The sequence below is a fragment of the Pleurodeles waltl genome, chromosome 10, assembly GCF_031143425.1.
Source record: "Pleurodeles waltl isolate 20211129_DDA chromosome 10, aPleWal1.hap1.20221129, whole genome shotgun sequence".
Taxonomy (NCBI): Eukaryota; Metazoa; Chordata; class Amphibia; order Caudata; family Salamandridae; genus Pleurodeles; species Pleurodeles waltl.
This window is the reverse complement of record NC_090449.1, coordinates 666927630-666943990: the sequence shown is the minus strand read 5'-3', so window position 1 is coordinate 666943990 and position 16361 is coordinate 666927630. Positions and strand designations below refer to the sequence as shown.

The 16361-nt window shown below is 40.8% G+C and overlaps 1 protein-coding gene across 2 annotated transcripts in view; it reads left to right on the top strand.

Annotated features, from left to right (window-relative positions):
• Positions 1–16361, top strand: part of ESYT2 (extended synaptotagmin 2) — a 542370-nt gene that overhangs the window by 323527 nt on the left and 202482 nt on the right. For both annotated transcript variants that reach the window (XM_069211166.1, XM_069211165.1), the window contains exon 6: positions 6593–6682. In XM_069211166.1, coding sequence (XP_069067267.1) covers positions 6593–6682 — 90 coding nt within the window. The remainder of the gene's footprint in view (positions 1–6592; positions 6683–16361) is intronic.

Genomic DNA, 16361 nt, shown 5'->3' with positions numbered 1-16361 from the left:
TTGGACTTTTCTTGCAACATAAATTGGTCAACCCTGCCTCATAGTTTGGTCTTTTCCTGCCACATAATTCCTGTGGCCCAGCACATAACTGAAGCACTTCCATTTACCTTCTTCCTCTATCTGGAACCAAAAATGAAAATGTTGCCATTTAGCATCCTAATTTAAATCTGCCATGCTAATTCCAATAGAATACCACTTTCACCACCCCACCATCGGAGTTGCTGGCTGGCTAACACAATTCCCAAAACAAGACAACCACGGAGGAGTAACAAGAGAAATAAACTAAAAGGGTCACCCAAACATATCAAGAGTGTTCAAACAGTTATAGTGTAATAAGGGTGTTAATTTGGCCTGAATCATGGTCATAGTTGCAATAAGGAGAGATTAATAAAACATACACAATTATCATATAAACCCAACAAAAACATTTATCAGAAATAGACTTTTGGCATTAGATTGTAATGTCCAAACCAGCCCCCAGAAGATACCACAGTGAAAATAGCATTTGTAAGAAATATGGTCATGTTACCATATAGTTAACCCTAGAGTGCATAACCACATGAAAAGAAAATGATTAACAGTATTGCAGTGTAGCCATATATTTATCCCCTGGCGGGGTGTGACACATTTTCAGGGCTAGGCCTACTGCAATTATATTTCAAACAAGGCTGTTAAAATACAAACTACTCTCAGCTGTAAAACAAACGTTCCAGCCATGAGAGATGTTAAAAAGACACTGAATGGAGGGAGGGGTTATTATTCTAGGGTCCCCACCAACCTAGTCTGGGCACCCAGAGACGCTCTAGACAGAATGAACAGGTTGTGGTGAACTTTCAAATGTGGCCCCATTGTCCTAGGACCACCACAGGCTGGGTTATGAGCAAAAATGTTTTGTAAAAGAATGCCCTCCAAAGCTTTATGGGACTACTGAGTGCAGCAAATATGGCAGTATGTTGACTGTAGTGCTCATAGCGTCCCCTAGAGGACACCACAATAAAATATAATTTGTAAGAAACATGGTCATGTAACCATATAATTAGCCTCTAGAGGACTTAACCACATGAAAATAGAATAGAACAAAGTAATGTAGTGCAACCATATATTTAGCCCCTAGAGGGCATAGTTGTTTCCCTAGTTTCAGGGGTAAGCTGGCCTACAGCAATACTGAGCCCCTTAGAACAAAAACTACTGCCAGCTGTAAAACAAACGTTCTAGCCATAAGAGAGCTTAAAAAGGGACTAAATGGTGGGAAGGGGTTATTTTTTTAGGGTCTGCCCTAACCCAATGTGGGGACCTAGAGATGACCTAAACACAAAGAGTGTGTCATGCGGAACATTTTGGTGGTGGTCACATTGTCCTAGGACCACCACAGGTTGAGTTGTGGGCAATAATGTTTTGAAAAAGCATGCTTGCAAAGCATTATGTGCCAACTTTTCCTGAGTTCAGTGAATATTGTAGTATCGGCTCTCCCCCTGTGCAGGGAGAGCCGCATTTAAGGATTTCTATGCTTTTAGTAAAGCATTTATCAATTATAAGTGTTTTTAGGAAGCCTATGGAGCGTGAAGGGGAGAGCCAAAGAAATTACTCTGATTAGGTAACAGTGTGAAAAATGTGACCAGCGCTCCAATACACCAATGGAGTTTGGGCTGTTGGCGCTGTTAGTGCTGTGAGGGGCATGGCTGCCCTGGAGAGGAAGGGGAGAGACAAAAGAAAACAATAGTTCACCAACACTGAAGTATATTGGCAATCTTGCAATTATCCATGTAACAGGGTCAGCCTGTAAGGAGGTAACAAAACTGCCCGAAGGCGGGCAAACGGAAAGCAATTACCAACGACATCAAGGGATTTTTGAAAGACAAGCCCACAAACGAATGAAAGTGATGGGCATGAGGTGGATGTGGTTAAAAGCCCACAATACTTACAACAGATCAAAGAGCTTGCACTCTAAACCTAAAAAGGGCTCTTTCTAGACCAAGATCCAGCTTTCTTCCAAATCCGGTGTAATTTCGTCAGCGGTTCAGTCTGTAACTGTGACTAAAAATAGCAAAATCCCCATAGACATTGCATAGGGGAAAAAGTGTTTTCGGACCCCCCTATTTTTCTCAGCCCCCACTTGATGAATCACCACGAAACATCCCAGACAGTAGCTCAACTGACTTGCATGCTAGTTTGGAAAACGTCATGAAAATTTGTCAAACATTGACAAAGTTGTTAGCAAAACAAAAAATGCTTGTTTTTTGGGAAAAGTTGGTCTAAGTATAACTACCTACTGGCTATCACTGCTACAAGACCTCCAGTGCAATTCACAGCAGCTTTAATAACGAGGGTGTTCCTTTCTGGCCACTATGCTCCTGCAGTGCTCTTGCTCCTTGTGAGCTAAAACTTTATTAAGCTTTCCTAATAATACTCTTCAGTCACACATCTGCCCCTTCATTTCTGACCCAAGAGACCTCTGATATGGTGACTGTTAAACTTAGCTTGAATGGCATCTTAAGGTTGACCACATAGAGTCATAGTGGTGTCTGCTTAATATAGCTGTAAATTGCTGTCCTCAAGACCGTGTGGTCCAAAATTCTCCCATCGGAGCAACAACCAGTCTGTCCTCCCTTGTATTTTCCTGGGAAGCATTTCTTTCTCAGCTAACCCCTTAACTTTTACTTTATCCATTATTTTTCTAGATATGACTGCCCTTTCTCCATCTCATCTTCTTCTCTTCATTCCCCTCTAACTCAGAGCTACATGGGTTCCTATCATTCTTACTCTCTCATCTCTGTCACCCTACTTCTAGTTCTATCATTTCACCTACTCTATCCATTCATCCTTGAATCCTTTTCACTCTACATGTCTAATACACTGGCAACACCCTTTCCTAATGCCCAGTGTCTAATTGCTAATTATAAAACAATATTTTTTCCATCATCAGTAGATGTGTACAGCCTCCTCATCTACAACAAGCAATCCTTCATTATTGCCTGGCCCTTTATTGCCTTCACTAAATCCGTAACCCTTTCCAAAAATTGTCTACCATGTACCCCCTTAGACGTATCTGCTGGCTGGTCTCTACTTAATCCTCCGCAAGCCTGTGCTGTCCTCAGTCCTCTTCTGTCCATCGTCACCCCACCAAATGCACGCTCCAACTTCTTGATCAACTGGACAAACACTGGTCGTCACCTTGCCAATGATCTCTTCTGTAATACTGGTCTAAGAAACCATTGCAACTACAGCTGTTGGCAAAAGAGTCCAAAGATACCCTTCAAAATACCTTTTCACCATGAAAGACTTACCTAAACTGACTGTATCCATCTCTGCTGCTTCTCCAGCAAGAGAGACTTACAATCTCACAACTGTGGTGGCATTTCCAACCACAGCAATTACCAGAGCATAAAGCTACCATTCCTGCATCATGATAAACACAAGATTTTAAAGTGATAATTGTGCAGATTACCACTATAATCTGGGTTTTGCATCTAGGCATGGAGGACAAAACATCAGTGTACCCCCATTTTGATGGGCAGAATTCCAAGTCAAGGCATCACACTTCGGCCTGAAATATTGGTATTTTCCAGATGGGTTATTGCTGCCCAAATAAATGGGCCATTTGTAATGTTCCCCATAGTGGTGGTTCCTTTCAGAACGTTCAGGTAAAAGAATTGGACAATAATTACCCAGATTGAAAAAAAGAGGGTAAACATAGCTTCTTTAAAATCCAGTGGAACTGTAATGAAGAATGAAGAGAGATTAGCACCATTAAGGTCTCCTTTACAAGTACTGCGGTAATCCCCTTTGGTAATTTGAACCTGAATTTACCAATATTATGTGGATCTATAATTTTGGGTAATTGCTACTTGGCAATTACAAGTAGGACTACTTCTAGGACATTGGGTGGCAATTATCGTAACGGTTTACTTTGGTAATTCATTATTTTTCTTCACTTTCCCACCTACAGGTTTCTCTATAGATGGTAAAATGTCCCGGGTAAGAACCGAGGCCTGTGGTATTTCAGCGGCAGTTGTAATTTCAGTTTCCATTTTAGTCAAAATCAGGAATTCCTCTAACAGTGGAATGGCAATCTGACAGGAAGCTTGGCCGAAAAGAGATTTACTCCATATACAGATTTAAAACACTGCAGCAAATTTTCAAACACGATTTGACCTATTATCGTTGTTATCACAGGGTAGAAAAGTACTGGCTGTACTGGAAAATGGTCTAGAAAACGTTTTAATAACACTTAAAACCCATTTAAAACCCACAGAATCAATCAAACAAAACACCCTCATTTTAATGTTAAGCTGTGTCATGGCACATCATTGTTCTGTTTAACACTTCTGGTACCCTTCACTGCCTTCTAATTTCTACGGAGGATAACAGGGAATAGAAGGTGTGGAATTTGTGATTGAAATAGTGGAAATTCCAGATGCAAATAAGCCAAAAAAGCCAATGGAGGAAGGAAATTATGTGTACAGTACAATTCTTTTCTTGACATTTAGCAGTGCCATACTGATTTGCAGTGTTACAGCATTTTAAAATAATGGACATTAATACAAATAACATGTAGAAATAACGTGTAGGTCTTGGACGAAAAGCCATATTTTAAAGCAAGTGTGAGAAGTAGGCTATCACATTTACATGTATTAGGTTTGAATATCTGCAGAATTCACCTTTTACAAAAGCTGAACTAGGTTAAGAATGTGAAATGTAAAAACTCAGTAAAGCTGACACATTAAGGATTGTGTGACTTAATAAAAAGTGTTAGATTTTGACCTTCCCATAGGCTTGTTTTTCATAGATTATAATAATGTATTGAAATGTTTAGTTGAATTTCAGCAGAATATTTCTACATGAACAATAGTTTAGTCAACTGAAATGGGTGAGAAATGTGCGATTTAATAAAGTGATGTAAAGGCCTAACCATGAACTGTAGTTTCTTATACCAGACTAATGGTGAGAACTCTCTTGAGTGTCTGCAAAATGTTTTATCAAATGTTTCTTTCTAATGTTGATATCTGTAGACTATTGTTCTTTGACTGTTCAGATGACTTGTTCCCATAGAAGACACCACAAACTGATTGGATGAGCGGATGGAAGATTGCGATAACTTGTTTCAAACGTTTGATTTGAAAAGCTTAGAAAAGTGCGTGTTCCTAGAGTAGAGTGTGAACTACCTTTGACACTGCTTTAGAGGCTGCTTTGCCTAACACTTCTCATATTCATTCCTAGAGACCCTCTTCTTGCCCATGCCTGAATCTGTGCTACTCTGAGACTCTACTGAGTTTCTTGAACTTCTCTTCATGGGAAGTTTTGCTTTGAATAATATTTGAGATTAGATACTAAAAGCTTCATGCTTTTGGCTCTCGATTTTGGAGCTCTTTATGGGTTCTAACTGGCGCTTTTTTCTCACTCTCCATTCTTAGAATACAAATGTTTCCTTTATGGAACGCGCTTAAATGCTATTGGTCTGTTACTGCTCATTAATGCTTGCCTTAATTGATCTTTCTGAAGTGATGAGATTTATTGTTGATTCTTCTAATTAAGCTTAAAAGAAGTTTGAGACTTTAATAAAGCTTTGAAACTCACACCAATTTTCATCATTGACTCCCAAGATATTGAAATTGAAATTGTGATGACTAGTTGATTTGATTTGCAGCTCCTGATTAATTCTCACTTAGGGCCAAGGTCTTTCGGATCAGCCTGAATAAGCGGGGATTTAGCGTTTGATGAAGTTGGTAAGATTACACCGTAAACCAAATATTTGACTTAAGGTCCCTGCTCCACCAGCAGGAATGGTGGAAGACACAATGAAGTATTTGAAATATTTTGTGACAAAAACTTATGAATTCATTTTTTAAACATGTTCATTGTGAATTTACATACTCATCAATTAGATAATCCGAACATGCTTGCACAAATATATGGTTGCTGAATATTCAAAGACTAAACCTAGAGCAGTATTGTGTAACCAAAGCAGCTTGCAGCCTTTGGTATGTCCAGTCTTTCATTACCTTATTTTCTCACTCATTGTTTTGTCCTCTAATTTATGTTCCATTTCCTGGCCTTCGTTGTCATGTTTTTCTCCTTTATTGTCTTGTTCTTTCATTCATTGCCTTGGCTGCTTATTCCTTGGCTTGTCCTCTAATTCATTGTCTTGTGCTCTCATCGATTGTCTGGTCTGCTTTGTTGTCTTGCCCATACATACATTGTGATTTTCTTTCATTTGTCTTGCCCTCTCATCTGTTCGCATGTGCTTTCATTGCTTGTCTCGTCCTCGTGTTGATTATATTTGTTCTGCACATTGATTGTCTTGTTGTAGCATTGGTTGTCTTTTATACTTGTCAATTAAGTTGTCCTCGTTCACGGTCTTATCCTATTATTCATCGTTTGGTCCGCTTGTTCTTTTTCTTTCCCTCTCTTTCATTGTCCTGCCTTCTCTCTCATATTCTTGTCCTTTCTTTCGTTGCCTTGTCCTCTCGCCTTCTGTCTTGTTGTCTTTTTCACCAACGTACCCTCGCTTTTGTTGTTTTGCCATCGCATTTGTTGCCTTGCCCTCCTATTTGTTTCTTGTCCCCTCACTGTTTTCATGTGCTCTGATTTGCAGCTTCACGGAACAATGAGGGTCATTCTTGAACCACTGATCGGGGACATGCCCTTAATTGGATCCCTGTCGCTCTTCTTTCTTAGGAAGCCAGTAAGTACACAACAAAGATGTGCTTTTACGCAACCTAGCATTTTACTTTTGCTGCTGTATTCATTTTATATTTCTTTCAAGTTATTAAAAATGTCGCAAAAGATGTCAAGTTTAATTAGGACAGACAATGATTTAAAGAGCTTTCGATTCCGCCTGTAAAATAAGTGGGAATTTCCAAAAAGCATCCAATGCAAGTTATATTCTAGACATTTTGGAATGGGCACAAAAATGCAATCATTTCCCCCCTTTATTGTGGCAACGCGGGCGAGAACAAGGTTGCTGGCAACATGCACTGCAATTTGTTCTTTTAATATTTTTCCAACATAGCTCAGTTGGCAGTAACTGGGCTGCGAGTCGCTTTGCTAGTGGAGATGACTTTATAAGGAAATGTTAACTAAATGTGCATCTTGGCAGTTAAGTAGATTGTTTTTAATCTATAATCGTTAATATAGCTTCTTTTTCAGTTTCTCACCCTGCTGGCCCACGTTGTATCTCTTTAATTCGGTTATCCTATGTTCACTTGTACACTGCCCGCAGGTATGCTGCCAAATTGGTTGAAAACAAAAAATAAAACAATTTCTCTTGTTAATAGTTGTTTATTTGCTATCAGTGAATTCAGCATTCTTGCTGAAATAGGACGGGCTAGAAAAAGACAGCTTCACGTACTCTGAGATCATAAACTACACATCCTGATTCCCTGAATGAATATGTAAATTTGTATGACAGTAGAATTAACTTCGATGGTGGGAAAGCCACCATTGTAGCCAATGTGTCACCTTCAAAATTTAGCGTTAGGGTTGAACAGTGGACCTTTCTGGATAGGAGACCCTGCAGAAGTAGGCAAACACCCACAATATGCAGTTTCGGTGAATTCAGATACCTGAGGACTGCTCCTAGGAATGCTTTTTCCATGGTACGAAAGAGAATTGAAACCCACCCTTATGTAATGGTGTAGAGGTTAAATATTCTGCCAGTGGAGCAAACAAATGGTAATAGACCTGATGCACAGTTTTCAATGATTGGCCATAAGCGTTTTTCAGCTACTTGGATCATCTGCATGACAACATTTTATGAATTGCAATAGGTCTGAAAACGTGCAATTTCTGCTGGTGTATAGCAGTCCTCTTAATGTTTCTCAAGTTGAAAAAAGTCTGAAATATATTCCAAATGTAATATGTAATGCTACAACAGTAGGTTTTGCTGAACCTTTGGGAAGGCACACCTAGGCTGCTATGCTGTAGTTGGATCACATGACTTTCATTTGGAAGAGGATGGCTTCTACAAAGGGAGACAGAGCAAAGGATGAAATAAAGTTCTTAAGTTGAATAAGGTATTGCTCATTGTATGTGGACCCCAACACAATGCTCAGTGGGCTAGAACAGTGGTTCACATCCTTTTTTCCTTCCGCGAACCCCCACTTTATCATTCCTGGAACTCAGTGACTCCCACTTAATCATTTTTGGAATCCAGGGACCCTCTACTGAGTCATTACTGGAAGACGGGGACCTCAGCCTAAATATTGTCGATGATTTGAAACACAGAGCAATACACAAAAATACAGAAATAAGCATTCATCAAACACATACACAAATGATAACACATTTAATTTAATATGCAAAGGAATATAAATTAAAAAAAATTATTTTCATAGGAAGGTTGGAGCTTTTCTAAATTCAATTGAAGTCACACATTGCCCATACTATATTCTGTTTGATGCACCTGCACCGCTCCCACAATTCAATCTGAGGGCTCCCAAGATCCAATCTGAGGATACTAATTTAATCTTTAGCCTCCAATTTCAAATTCCTTGACATTTAAATTATGTTTTAAAATGTTCAATTATACTTTTAGACACTTTATTTATATACCCTTTATTAATCTGTTAATATTAAATCTTCTAAGCAGTCACAGACCCCATGAAAAGGCCTTGCAGACTGCCAGGGGACCCCAGACCACAGGTTGGGAACCACTGGGCTAGAATCTTCCAGTATCCAGGAGACGTGATAGTGAGATGGCATTCATTGCCTCTTCACAGGAAAGCAGATGCATGCTCAATCAATTCGTCTTGAGTAGATGATTTACAGCAGTAATCAGTTTATGTGAAAAGTGCAGCATGAGTACCCACCATGATGGGCCATAGCTGATGAAAATAAGTGGAGTGTTAGAGAGGCACACCCTTTCCTCTTTTGTGCAGCAGTACATTGCCCCATTAGGTGTAATCTATAGAGTCAACCAAATCGATGATTACGTATGCAGAATACACAACTCCATGTCTTTATTACAAAATAATTCACATATTCCTCGAGCATCCCAGATGTGACCTAAAATCAGCAGCCTTGCATTAAGTAACTCAGAGTATGAAATTTTCTACAACACTGTCAAAGTAGGAACAGCCTTACTTGGCCTCCTGAACCATCCATCAGAAATGTCTCTAATTTAGCGGTTTAGTTCAACACCAGTCTTCTCTTCGCACTACTAGAAGTCTTGGTTACAAAAGATACTAGACATGGCTTACTCTGATTAGCAAATGTCATTGAACATCACTCATATCCACCCTAATGTCTCCCAGAAAAAGAATACATCATGGTCACTACTACAGCCTAACTTCACTGGTGCAGCTTCCTAAATGAAGGGATGAATACGAAAATAATCACTAACACTAGGTAGTTTAAAATCAAGCCACACAAACAATGTGGCTCAAAGCAATTGCTCTTCTTCTCTCTGCCTCCTTTCCAATGATCATCACATTTGAGAGCACCTTGAAAAAATTCAGTTAATGGTGTGCATTGTATAAAAACCTCTCACATATATGGTGTATATAATAGACCATAATGTTATGTCATCAATATCAACAATAAAGGCCTTGTGTAGGCCACACTAGACAACTGACTTTCCTCCTGGATCACCCTACCCTTGCTTCCAGCGCTGGGCCCTTCCTTTCTGAAGTATCTGTGCTCCTAACTAAATTTCATTAAATTATTCACTAATAAAATTGTCATTAGGGCAGGAGGGAAAAGAATGTGATACCAGTCGAGGATTGGAACTGCACAGTGGCTAATCAGGGAACCTGGTTTCAATCCTATCTTCCATCTTAACCAAACAGTGTGACCCTAGGCCATTGCTTTTCTTCCCTGTGCCTTCTTTTTGATGATCATCACATCTTAGAGCACCTTCAAATAATTCACATGTACAACAATTTCTCTTGTGTATGGTTTTTTAGGCCCTAATGTTTCTCCATAGGAGACGCATGACAACTGACATGCCTCTTGAGTCGTTCATAAAACTGTCACAGTGGAAATGGTGTGGTTCACCAATTCTGATAAAGTCCAGTCACTGACGCACTCTTTTTAATTAAAAAAATGTACACCTCATCTGTAAATAAAGTGGCTGCCATTTACACTTGCAGCAGTTTGAGAGGTGCAGGATGAGCTAAGAGCTGCTCTCCTCAACCTCCACTGTGCTGATTTTCCAGACAGGATGCAGCACAGGTGGGGCTGCTCAGAATTATGGGACTTGGCTATCACTGCATCACTAACACTACACCAGTTGTACGTGTAGCAACGCACAAGATTCTTTACTGGTGGACATTTGGTTCACAGTCTCTGGAGCATATGCTCTCCCACTACCCAGTTACCTTGCCAGCATGGGCATGACCTGTTTCATAGAACACAATACGATTACAGTGATGCACCCTGTGAGACATGCTGCAAGTTCTGAAAGCCTCACCAATAGCATATTGTGAGGCTTCTTCAAGGAGTGAGGCCTCAAGAAATTTGCCCCATTGTCCTCCCCAGCCTCTTTCTGAGACTGGTGAATGTGTCACATGAATTAGGGACTATTTCATAAAACTTGATGTGCGACACCTGCATTCCTAGGGAAGATGCCTGACACCATAGGGGCAATATTCGAGCACTGAAACATGTTAATGGAAAAGAGAAGTGGGCTCTATTGCTCTGCTCTCCTGTTTTTATTCTGGTGGTAGAAAGATACTGGTAAACAACATTTAGCTCACTCACATATAATTTAAATATAAGGCTAACAGTGTAACATAATGTTGACTTAAGTAACTTAACTGCTCCCAAACTAGATTACCCAAAGGTAGAAGACTGTACAAACAGTGAACAGTAGTACTTGTGAATGCCTTCTGGTGCAAGATAAACATCCCACTGATGAAGAGCACCACACTAGTTAGGTGAGTGTTCATCGCCCTATGTGTTAATTCCATAAGAGGTTTGGCTGTTTTTTTCCATACGTTTTGTACTTCTTGTGTGTTTATGGAAATTGTACAACAGTCCTTTAACGCCTCTCACTCACTCTTCAGTGTAGTAGCTACCTGTATTGTACATGTCCTGAATGTGTGAGAGAATCAAGTTATGTTCCTTCTGCTGCTGCAACACGTTCTTAACTTATTGTTTTAGATAAGGTAGTGCTGCTATCCATATTGCACCTTTATTGTGTTGTGAAGCTACATAAAAGAAAAAAGATTCATATTGCCAATGCTTGTTGAAATGCATGAGTAAACTCTCACAAAATATGTAAGCAGAATTTACCTTTGAATTTACAAGTGAAAGAATCATTTTTTCATAGAGTAGCGGACTTTGTAAAATTGTAAAACATACCTGACTGTAAAAGGTTTTAAAACATAGCTGACAAGTGGCCAGTTATGGGATTTTGGCAAACAGCACTTTGCATGCTGGGGTTTTTAGCGCATGATGAAACTGTTGAAAGCAAAACTACAAGGCCAACATTGCAAGAAGCCGTTGTTTGGAAAAAATGAAAAATAAGTGATGGCATCCTTTGTCCTTCTGCGAAAGTGGAGAGTTGTGAAATGCAAAATAAAAGTATTTTTTTTTTTGCATTCTTGCTTTTTTCGTATTGTAGGCAGTGATAGGTTAAACAGCCCAGAGGGCGAGAGGGTAGAGATCGCCTTTCAGCTGCAATTGAGCCATTCACTGTTAATCAGCTCAAATTAACAGTCCTTAGAAAACCTGCCATGGGTGTGATTTACAATGAAAGCAGCAGACACTCTGACAGACAGTATAATGTCCTGTTTCTGCTCTTCTTGAATATGCCCTCGGCCTATAACGGGGTGAGATTAAAGTGGCGTGTTGAAGACACTACAGTGTAGCGCCCTGCACTGAAGAAGTGCAGCATGGGCTGCAGGTGCTGCCCCGTGAGGGCCGCCAGGGTATTCAAATATTCTGTCTATTAAAATTCAACACACAGCCATGCACACTTATTTAATGATGGATGTGTTTAAGAATGCCCCCAGAGTTTATCAAAACCACTTGTTTTGTTGAAAAGAATAAAATAATGTTGGCTTTTGGTTGGTTGGTCCAATATAGTTTGTCATGTAATGTAAAATTCAATTTATCCTTTTTAATAGGATAACTATCTCTGAGAATCAAATCAGAAGTTCTTGCAACTATTTTTGACCTCATCTGAAATTTGGTTGTGTGTCAGTATGCTATCACGTTGTATTACAGATTTTTATGCTTGATTATTTTTGTTGACAGATTGCACTATACATGCCCACAAAAATTAAAGATTTTGTTGATTGGTATGCTCGATTAAGGATTGTCTAGTTAGTCCCTCATTCTCATTTTAGTGGAATTAATGTGCTGCAGTACGGCCAAAGAATGACAGATACAACAAAATTCGATTTTCCTCAGTGCGGTATAACCAGTGCTTAATTTGTAATAGAACTAATGCTGGTTCCCATAGATCTGCCCAGAAGCCTGCGGCTGGCACTATTAAAAGGTCTTGTGCCTAATATCAAGGCTGTGTAGTTTTGAATCCACCTCAGGCCTCTTTAATCCACTACCAGGTACTCCCTATGCCTTTATCTCAGTCTTGCAGGTTCCTGCCTTCTCCTTTTATGACGGGTTTTCCACTTTGTTTGCTTTCCTCACTTGCTCTCCGTGAATGTCTGATGAAGAAAAATAGATGCCTTCAGCTTCTAAGTAAACAGACTGTAGTGCAAAGCGGCAGTTAGAAAGGTTGCTGTACACAAACATCTGGATGAAAGGAGTTCATTACTTTCAAAAACAGTCTACTCGTTTCAATGATCGATTAAAAAATCTGACGTTTAAAATTGAATAAAGGCTATTGAGGTGAACCACCTGACTAGCACACTTTCTTGAGCTACTGCTCTTGTTTACCTGCTCACCTGGAAGCGTCTTGTGTAGGAGACTAGAGGGAACAGGAGAACTAGCATTGGACAAAACCGAGTGGCAGTAGATGCAGGTGGTGGGTGCCAGCACAATGTTTTGGGGACCACAACTTATTTTTGATCATTAGACTTTGACCCACAGAAAGAGAGAACGGCAGAAGAGGAAAACAAAAGGTAGAGGAAAGAGATAGGAAAACAGTGACAGAGAGAAAGCAGGGAGGAAAAAGCGCCTGTCCGTGTGAGGCAGAGAGACCGCAGATAAAGGGCAGTGGAAGACAGAGGCTTGAGGTGGAATCAATACTGAGCAGCCCTCGTATGGAACAACTCCTGCATTCAGCAGCAGCGGGCGGGTGATACTAAGAAAAACTATGCGCTCACCCTCTCAAGGTTTTACAAATTAAGAGCAACCAGAATGGAAGAGAAATGGAGAAGAGGTGCAAAGGAGAAGTTGGGGAGCGGAACCAAGCAGTGAAGGTGGCACCACTGGAATAGTATCATCAGGGAGCACTCCTGTAGAAGACATGTAGGCCACCTTTCATCTAGATCTACTTGTGTTTCTTAAAAAAACCAAAAGTGTTAGAGAGGCCTTAGAGTTGTATAGCACTGTACAAAAAGGTACAAAATAGATAAATAATGGTGAATAACTTAAATAGGGAAAGCACAATCTATATAACCTATCACTATTATTTTTACGTTGAAGCAGGCATAGATATATTAGAGTTACCAGCTGAACTGCTTTGAAACTGTAGTGTAGCCATTTTTAATATAGCTTCATGCACGTTAGTTTAACATACTAGGCCGCTGTGCACTTTGCCCTAGATACATTTTATTCAGCCTTGCACTGTTATTTTATAATAACCAGTTTTACGGTCTTGTTTTTATTTCCTTCTATCACACTGTTTAGCTTAGTTCAGCACTGTGTTCTCAAATAATGCATTCTTGATCGCCCTGTGCTTCAGTCAAGGCTACAGTCTGGTACATTGCTGGTAAACGTGGTAGAAGTTTAGTCTCCAGTATTCGTAGAAAATACACATCCTTACGTAGGGACATTTTCTTAGAACATATGCGTGTTAGTTATCAAAACACTTCCTGGTCCTAGTACAGGTCAGAGGGAGATTACGGCCAGGAACCTACAACTAGATGCTGACTGCCCCGTTGCAGATGCTGATGCAGAGTACAGGCCTTTGCTCAGGTATGAGGGTTGATGTCCTCCGGGGGGAACCTGAAAGGCAGGCTTAGAGCTTCACATGCTGTGCTCAGAATATAACTTAGAGAGAACATAATCTAGTGGCACTATGATAGCCTTATTCTTGTGCTTCACTCTCATCGTTACTATTTTAATCCTACTGTGTTGATAAGTTCAGGTTATTGCAGCTCACGCTTTGCAATCTAAATTGCAGTCGTTTTATTAAACCAATCTTTAAAACTTAAACTGCCTTTGTCATTTCTATGTGAGACCGCACTGCGTATGAGAGAACCGGTTGTGACCTGAGTGACCACGACTTCCCTTGGAAGTGCTAAAATGTCATGCGCTCGGCTGGCCAATTGTCTCTTCCCTTTGGGAGAGATGAGGCACTGCTAGTTAGCCGGAGCAAAACCCGGATTTAGAGTGACAAGGGTCATTCACTGTGGGTCAGACTTAGTCCCCCACCCTGTGAACGATCATGCCGCTCAAAATCCAGTAGTCTCATTAGGATAATGAGAGCCTATGCGACAAAACCTGAAGTGTAAACTTCAGACTGTCTTCTGACGTGAGCCTGCGCAGGCTTTCAAATATCAAGCTCAATACTTGAGCCCAGGCACTGTTTTGAGATTGTCAATCGTGATTTTCAGAATGACAACCTTATTTCAGCTAGAGAGCCATGCACTTCCTGATTCGCTACCTTGAGGGCCACCAGCATAATAAAATGGCAGATTTTCATTATAAAAATGTCTTTTTGTTGACTTTATTATGGAACTTATGAGCATGCAAGGTAAAGTCTAACAGTTTCATTTTGACAACTAACGCTGAAATCAAGCCCTCCCAAACAAGATCTCCTTTCCATTACTAAAATGGAAAATGAAGACTGCCTTGGATAATTTAGATCTGACTTGGTGCAAATGGCGAAAAACAACTGTCATCTGACTGCTCCTTGTCCGTGTATCCAAATACGTTCCCTCTTAACACCTTCCATGAGGAGTTACTGACACCTTCCTGTTCATCAAGCTAGTAGGGGTCCATCACCTATCCCCTTTTTTAGAGTTATATGTGGATATTTAACAGGAAATCTTTGCAAGATATTATTTTTTAATCACAGTTTACAGTTCTTGTTTCTAACTGGGGAACCCGCTCCCATAAGCAGCCAGTGAAGATGGTTGGGGCAGACCTTAGCAATAGAGACGCCTGCAAATTTTCTAATCATGCACTTTGAATGCTCATGAAATGTACCTTTAAAAGTCTATTAACCGACGAACTTTACTCATCATATGCCATGTGTAGGAAAATGGCTCCCTGTTGCAGTTACACCCCACTTTTTGCCTGATATTGATGCTGACTTAACTGAGAAGTGTGCTGGGACCCTGCTAACCAGGCCCCAGCACCAGTATTCTTTCACTTAAAAATGTACTATTGTTCCACAATTGGCACATCCCTGGCACACAGATAAGTCCCCTGTAAAAGGTACCAGTGGTACCAAGGGCCCTGTTACCAAGGAAGGTCCCTAAGGGCTGCAGCACATGTTGTGCCACCCTAAGGGACCCCTCACCTAACACATGCACACTGCCATTGTAGATTGTGGTGGGGAGAAAAAGGCAAAGTCGACATGGCATCCCCTTCAGGATGCCATGCCCACAAAATGCTGCCTGTGGCATAGGTATGTCACCCCTCTAGCAGGCCTTACAGCCATAAGGCAGGGTGCACTATACTAGTCTATTCTTAGGCATTGTAAGTATAGTGTGGCCATATTAAGTATATGGGCTGGGAGTTTGTCAAAAACGAACTCCACAGTTCCATAATGGCTACACTGAATACTGGGAAGTTTGGCATCAAACTTCTCAGAATAATAAACCCACACTGATGCCAGTGTTGGATTTATTAAGAGATGCACACAGAGGGCATCTTAGAGAGGCCCCCTGTATTTTACCCAATCCTTCGGTGCAGGACTGACTGGTCTGTGTCAGCCAGCTGCTGAGAGACGAGTTTCTGACCCCCTGGGGTGAGGGCCTTTGTGCCCTCTGAGGCCAGACACAAAGCCTCCTCTGGGTGGAGGTGCTTCACACCTCCCCCTGCAGGAACTGTAACATCTAGCAGTGAGCCTCAAAGGCTCAGGCTTCGTGTTACAATGCCCCAGGGCACTCCAACTAGTGGAGATGCCCGCCCCCTGGACACAGCCCCACTTTTGGTGCCAATTCCAGGGGGAGATAATGTGAAAAACAAGGAGGAGTCAACCACCAGTCAGGACAGCCCCTAAGGTGTCCTGAGCTGAGGTGACCCCTGCCTTTAGAAATCCTCCATCTTGAGATTGGAGG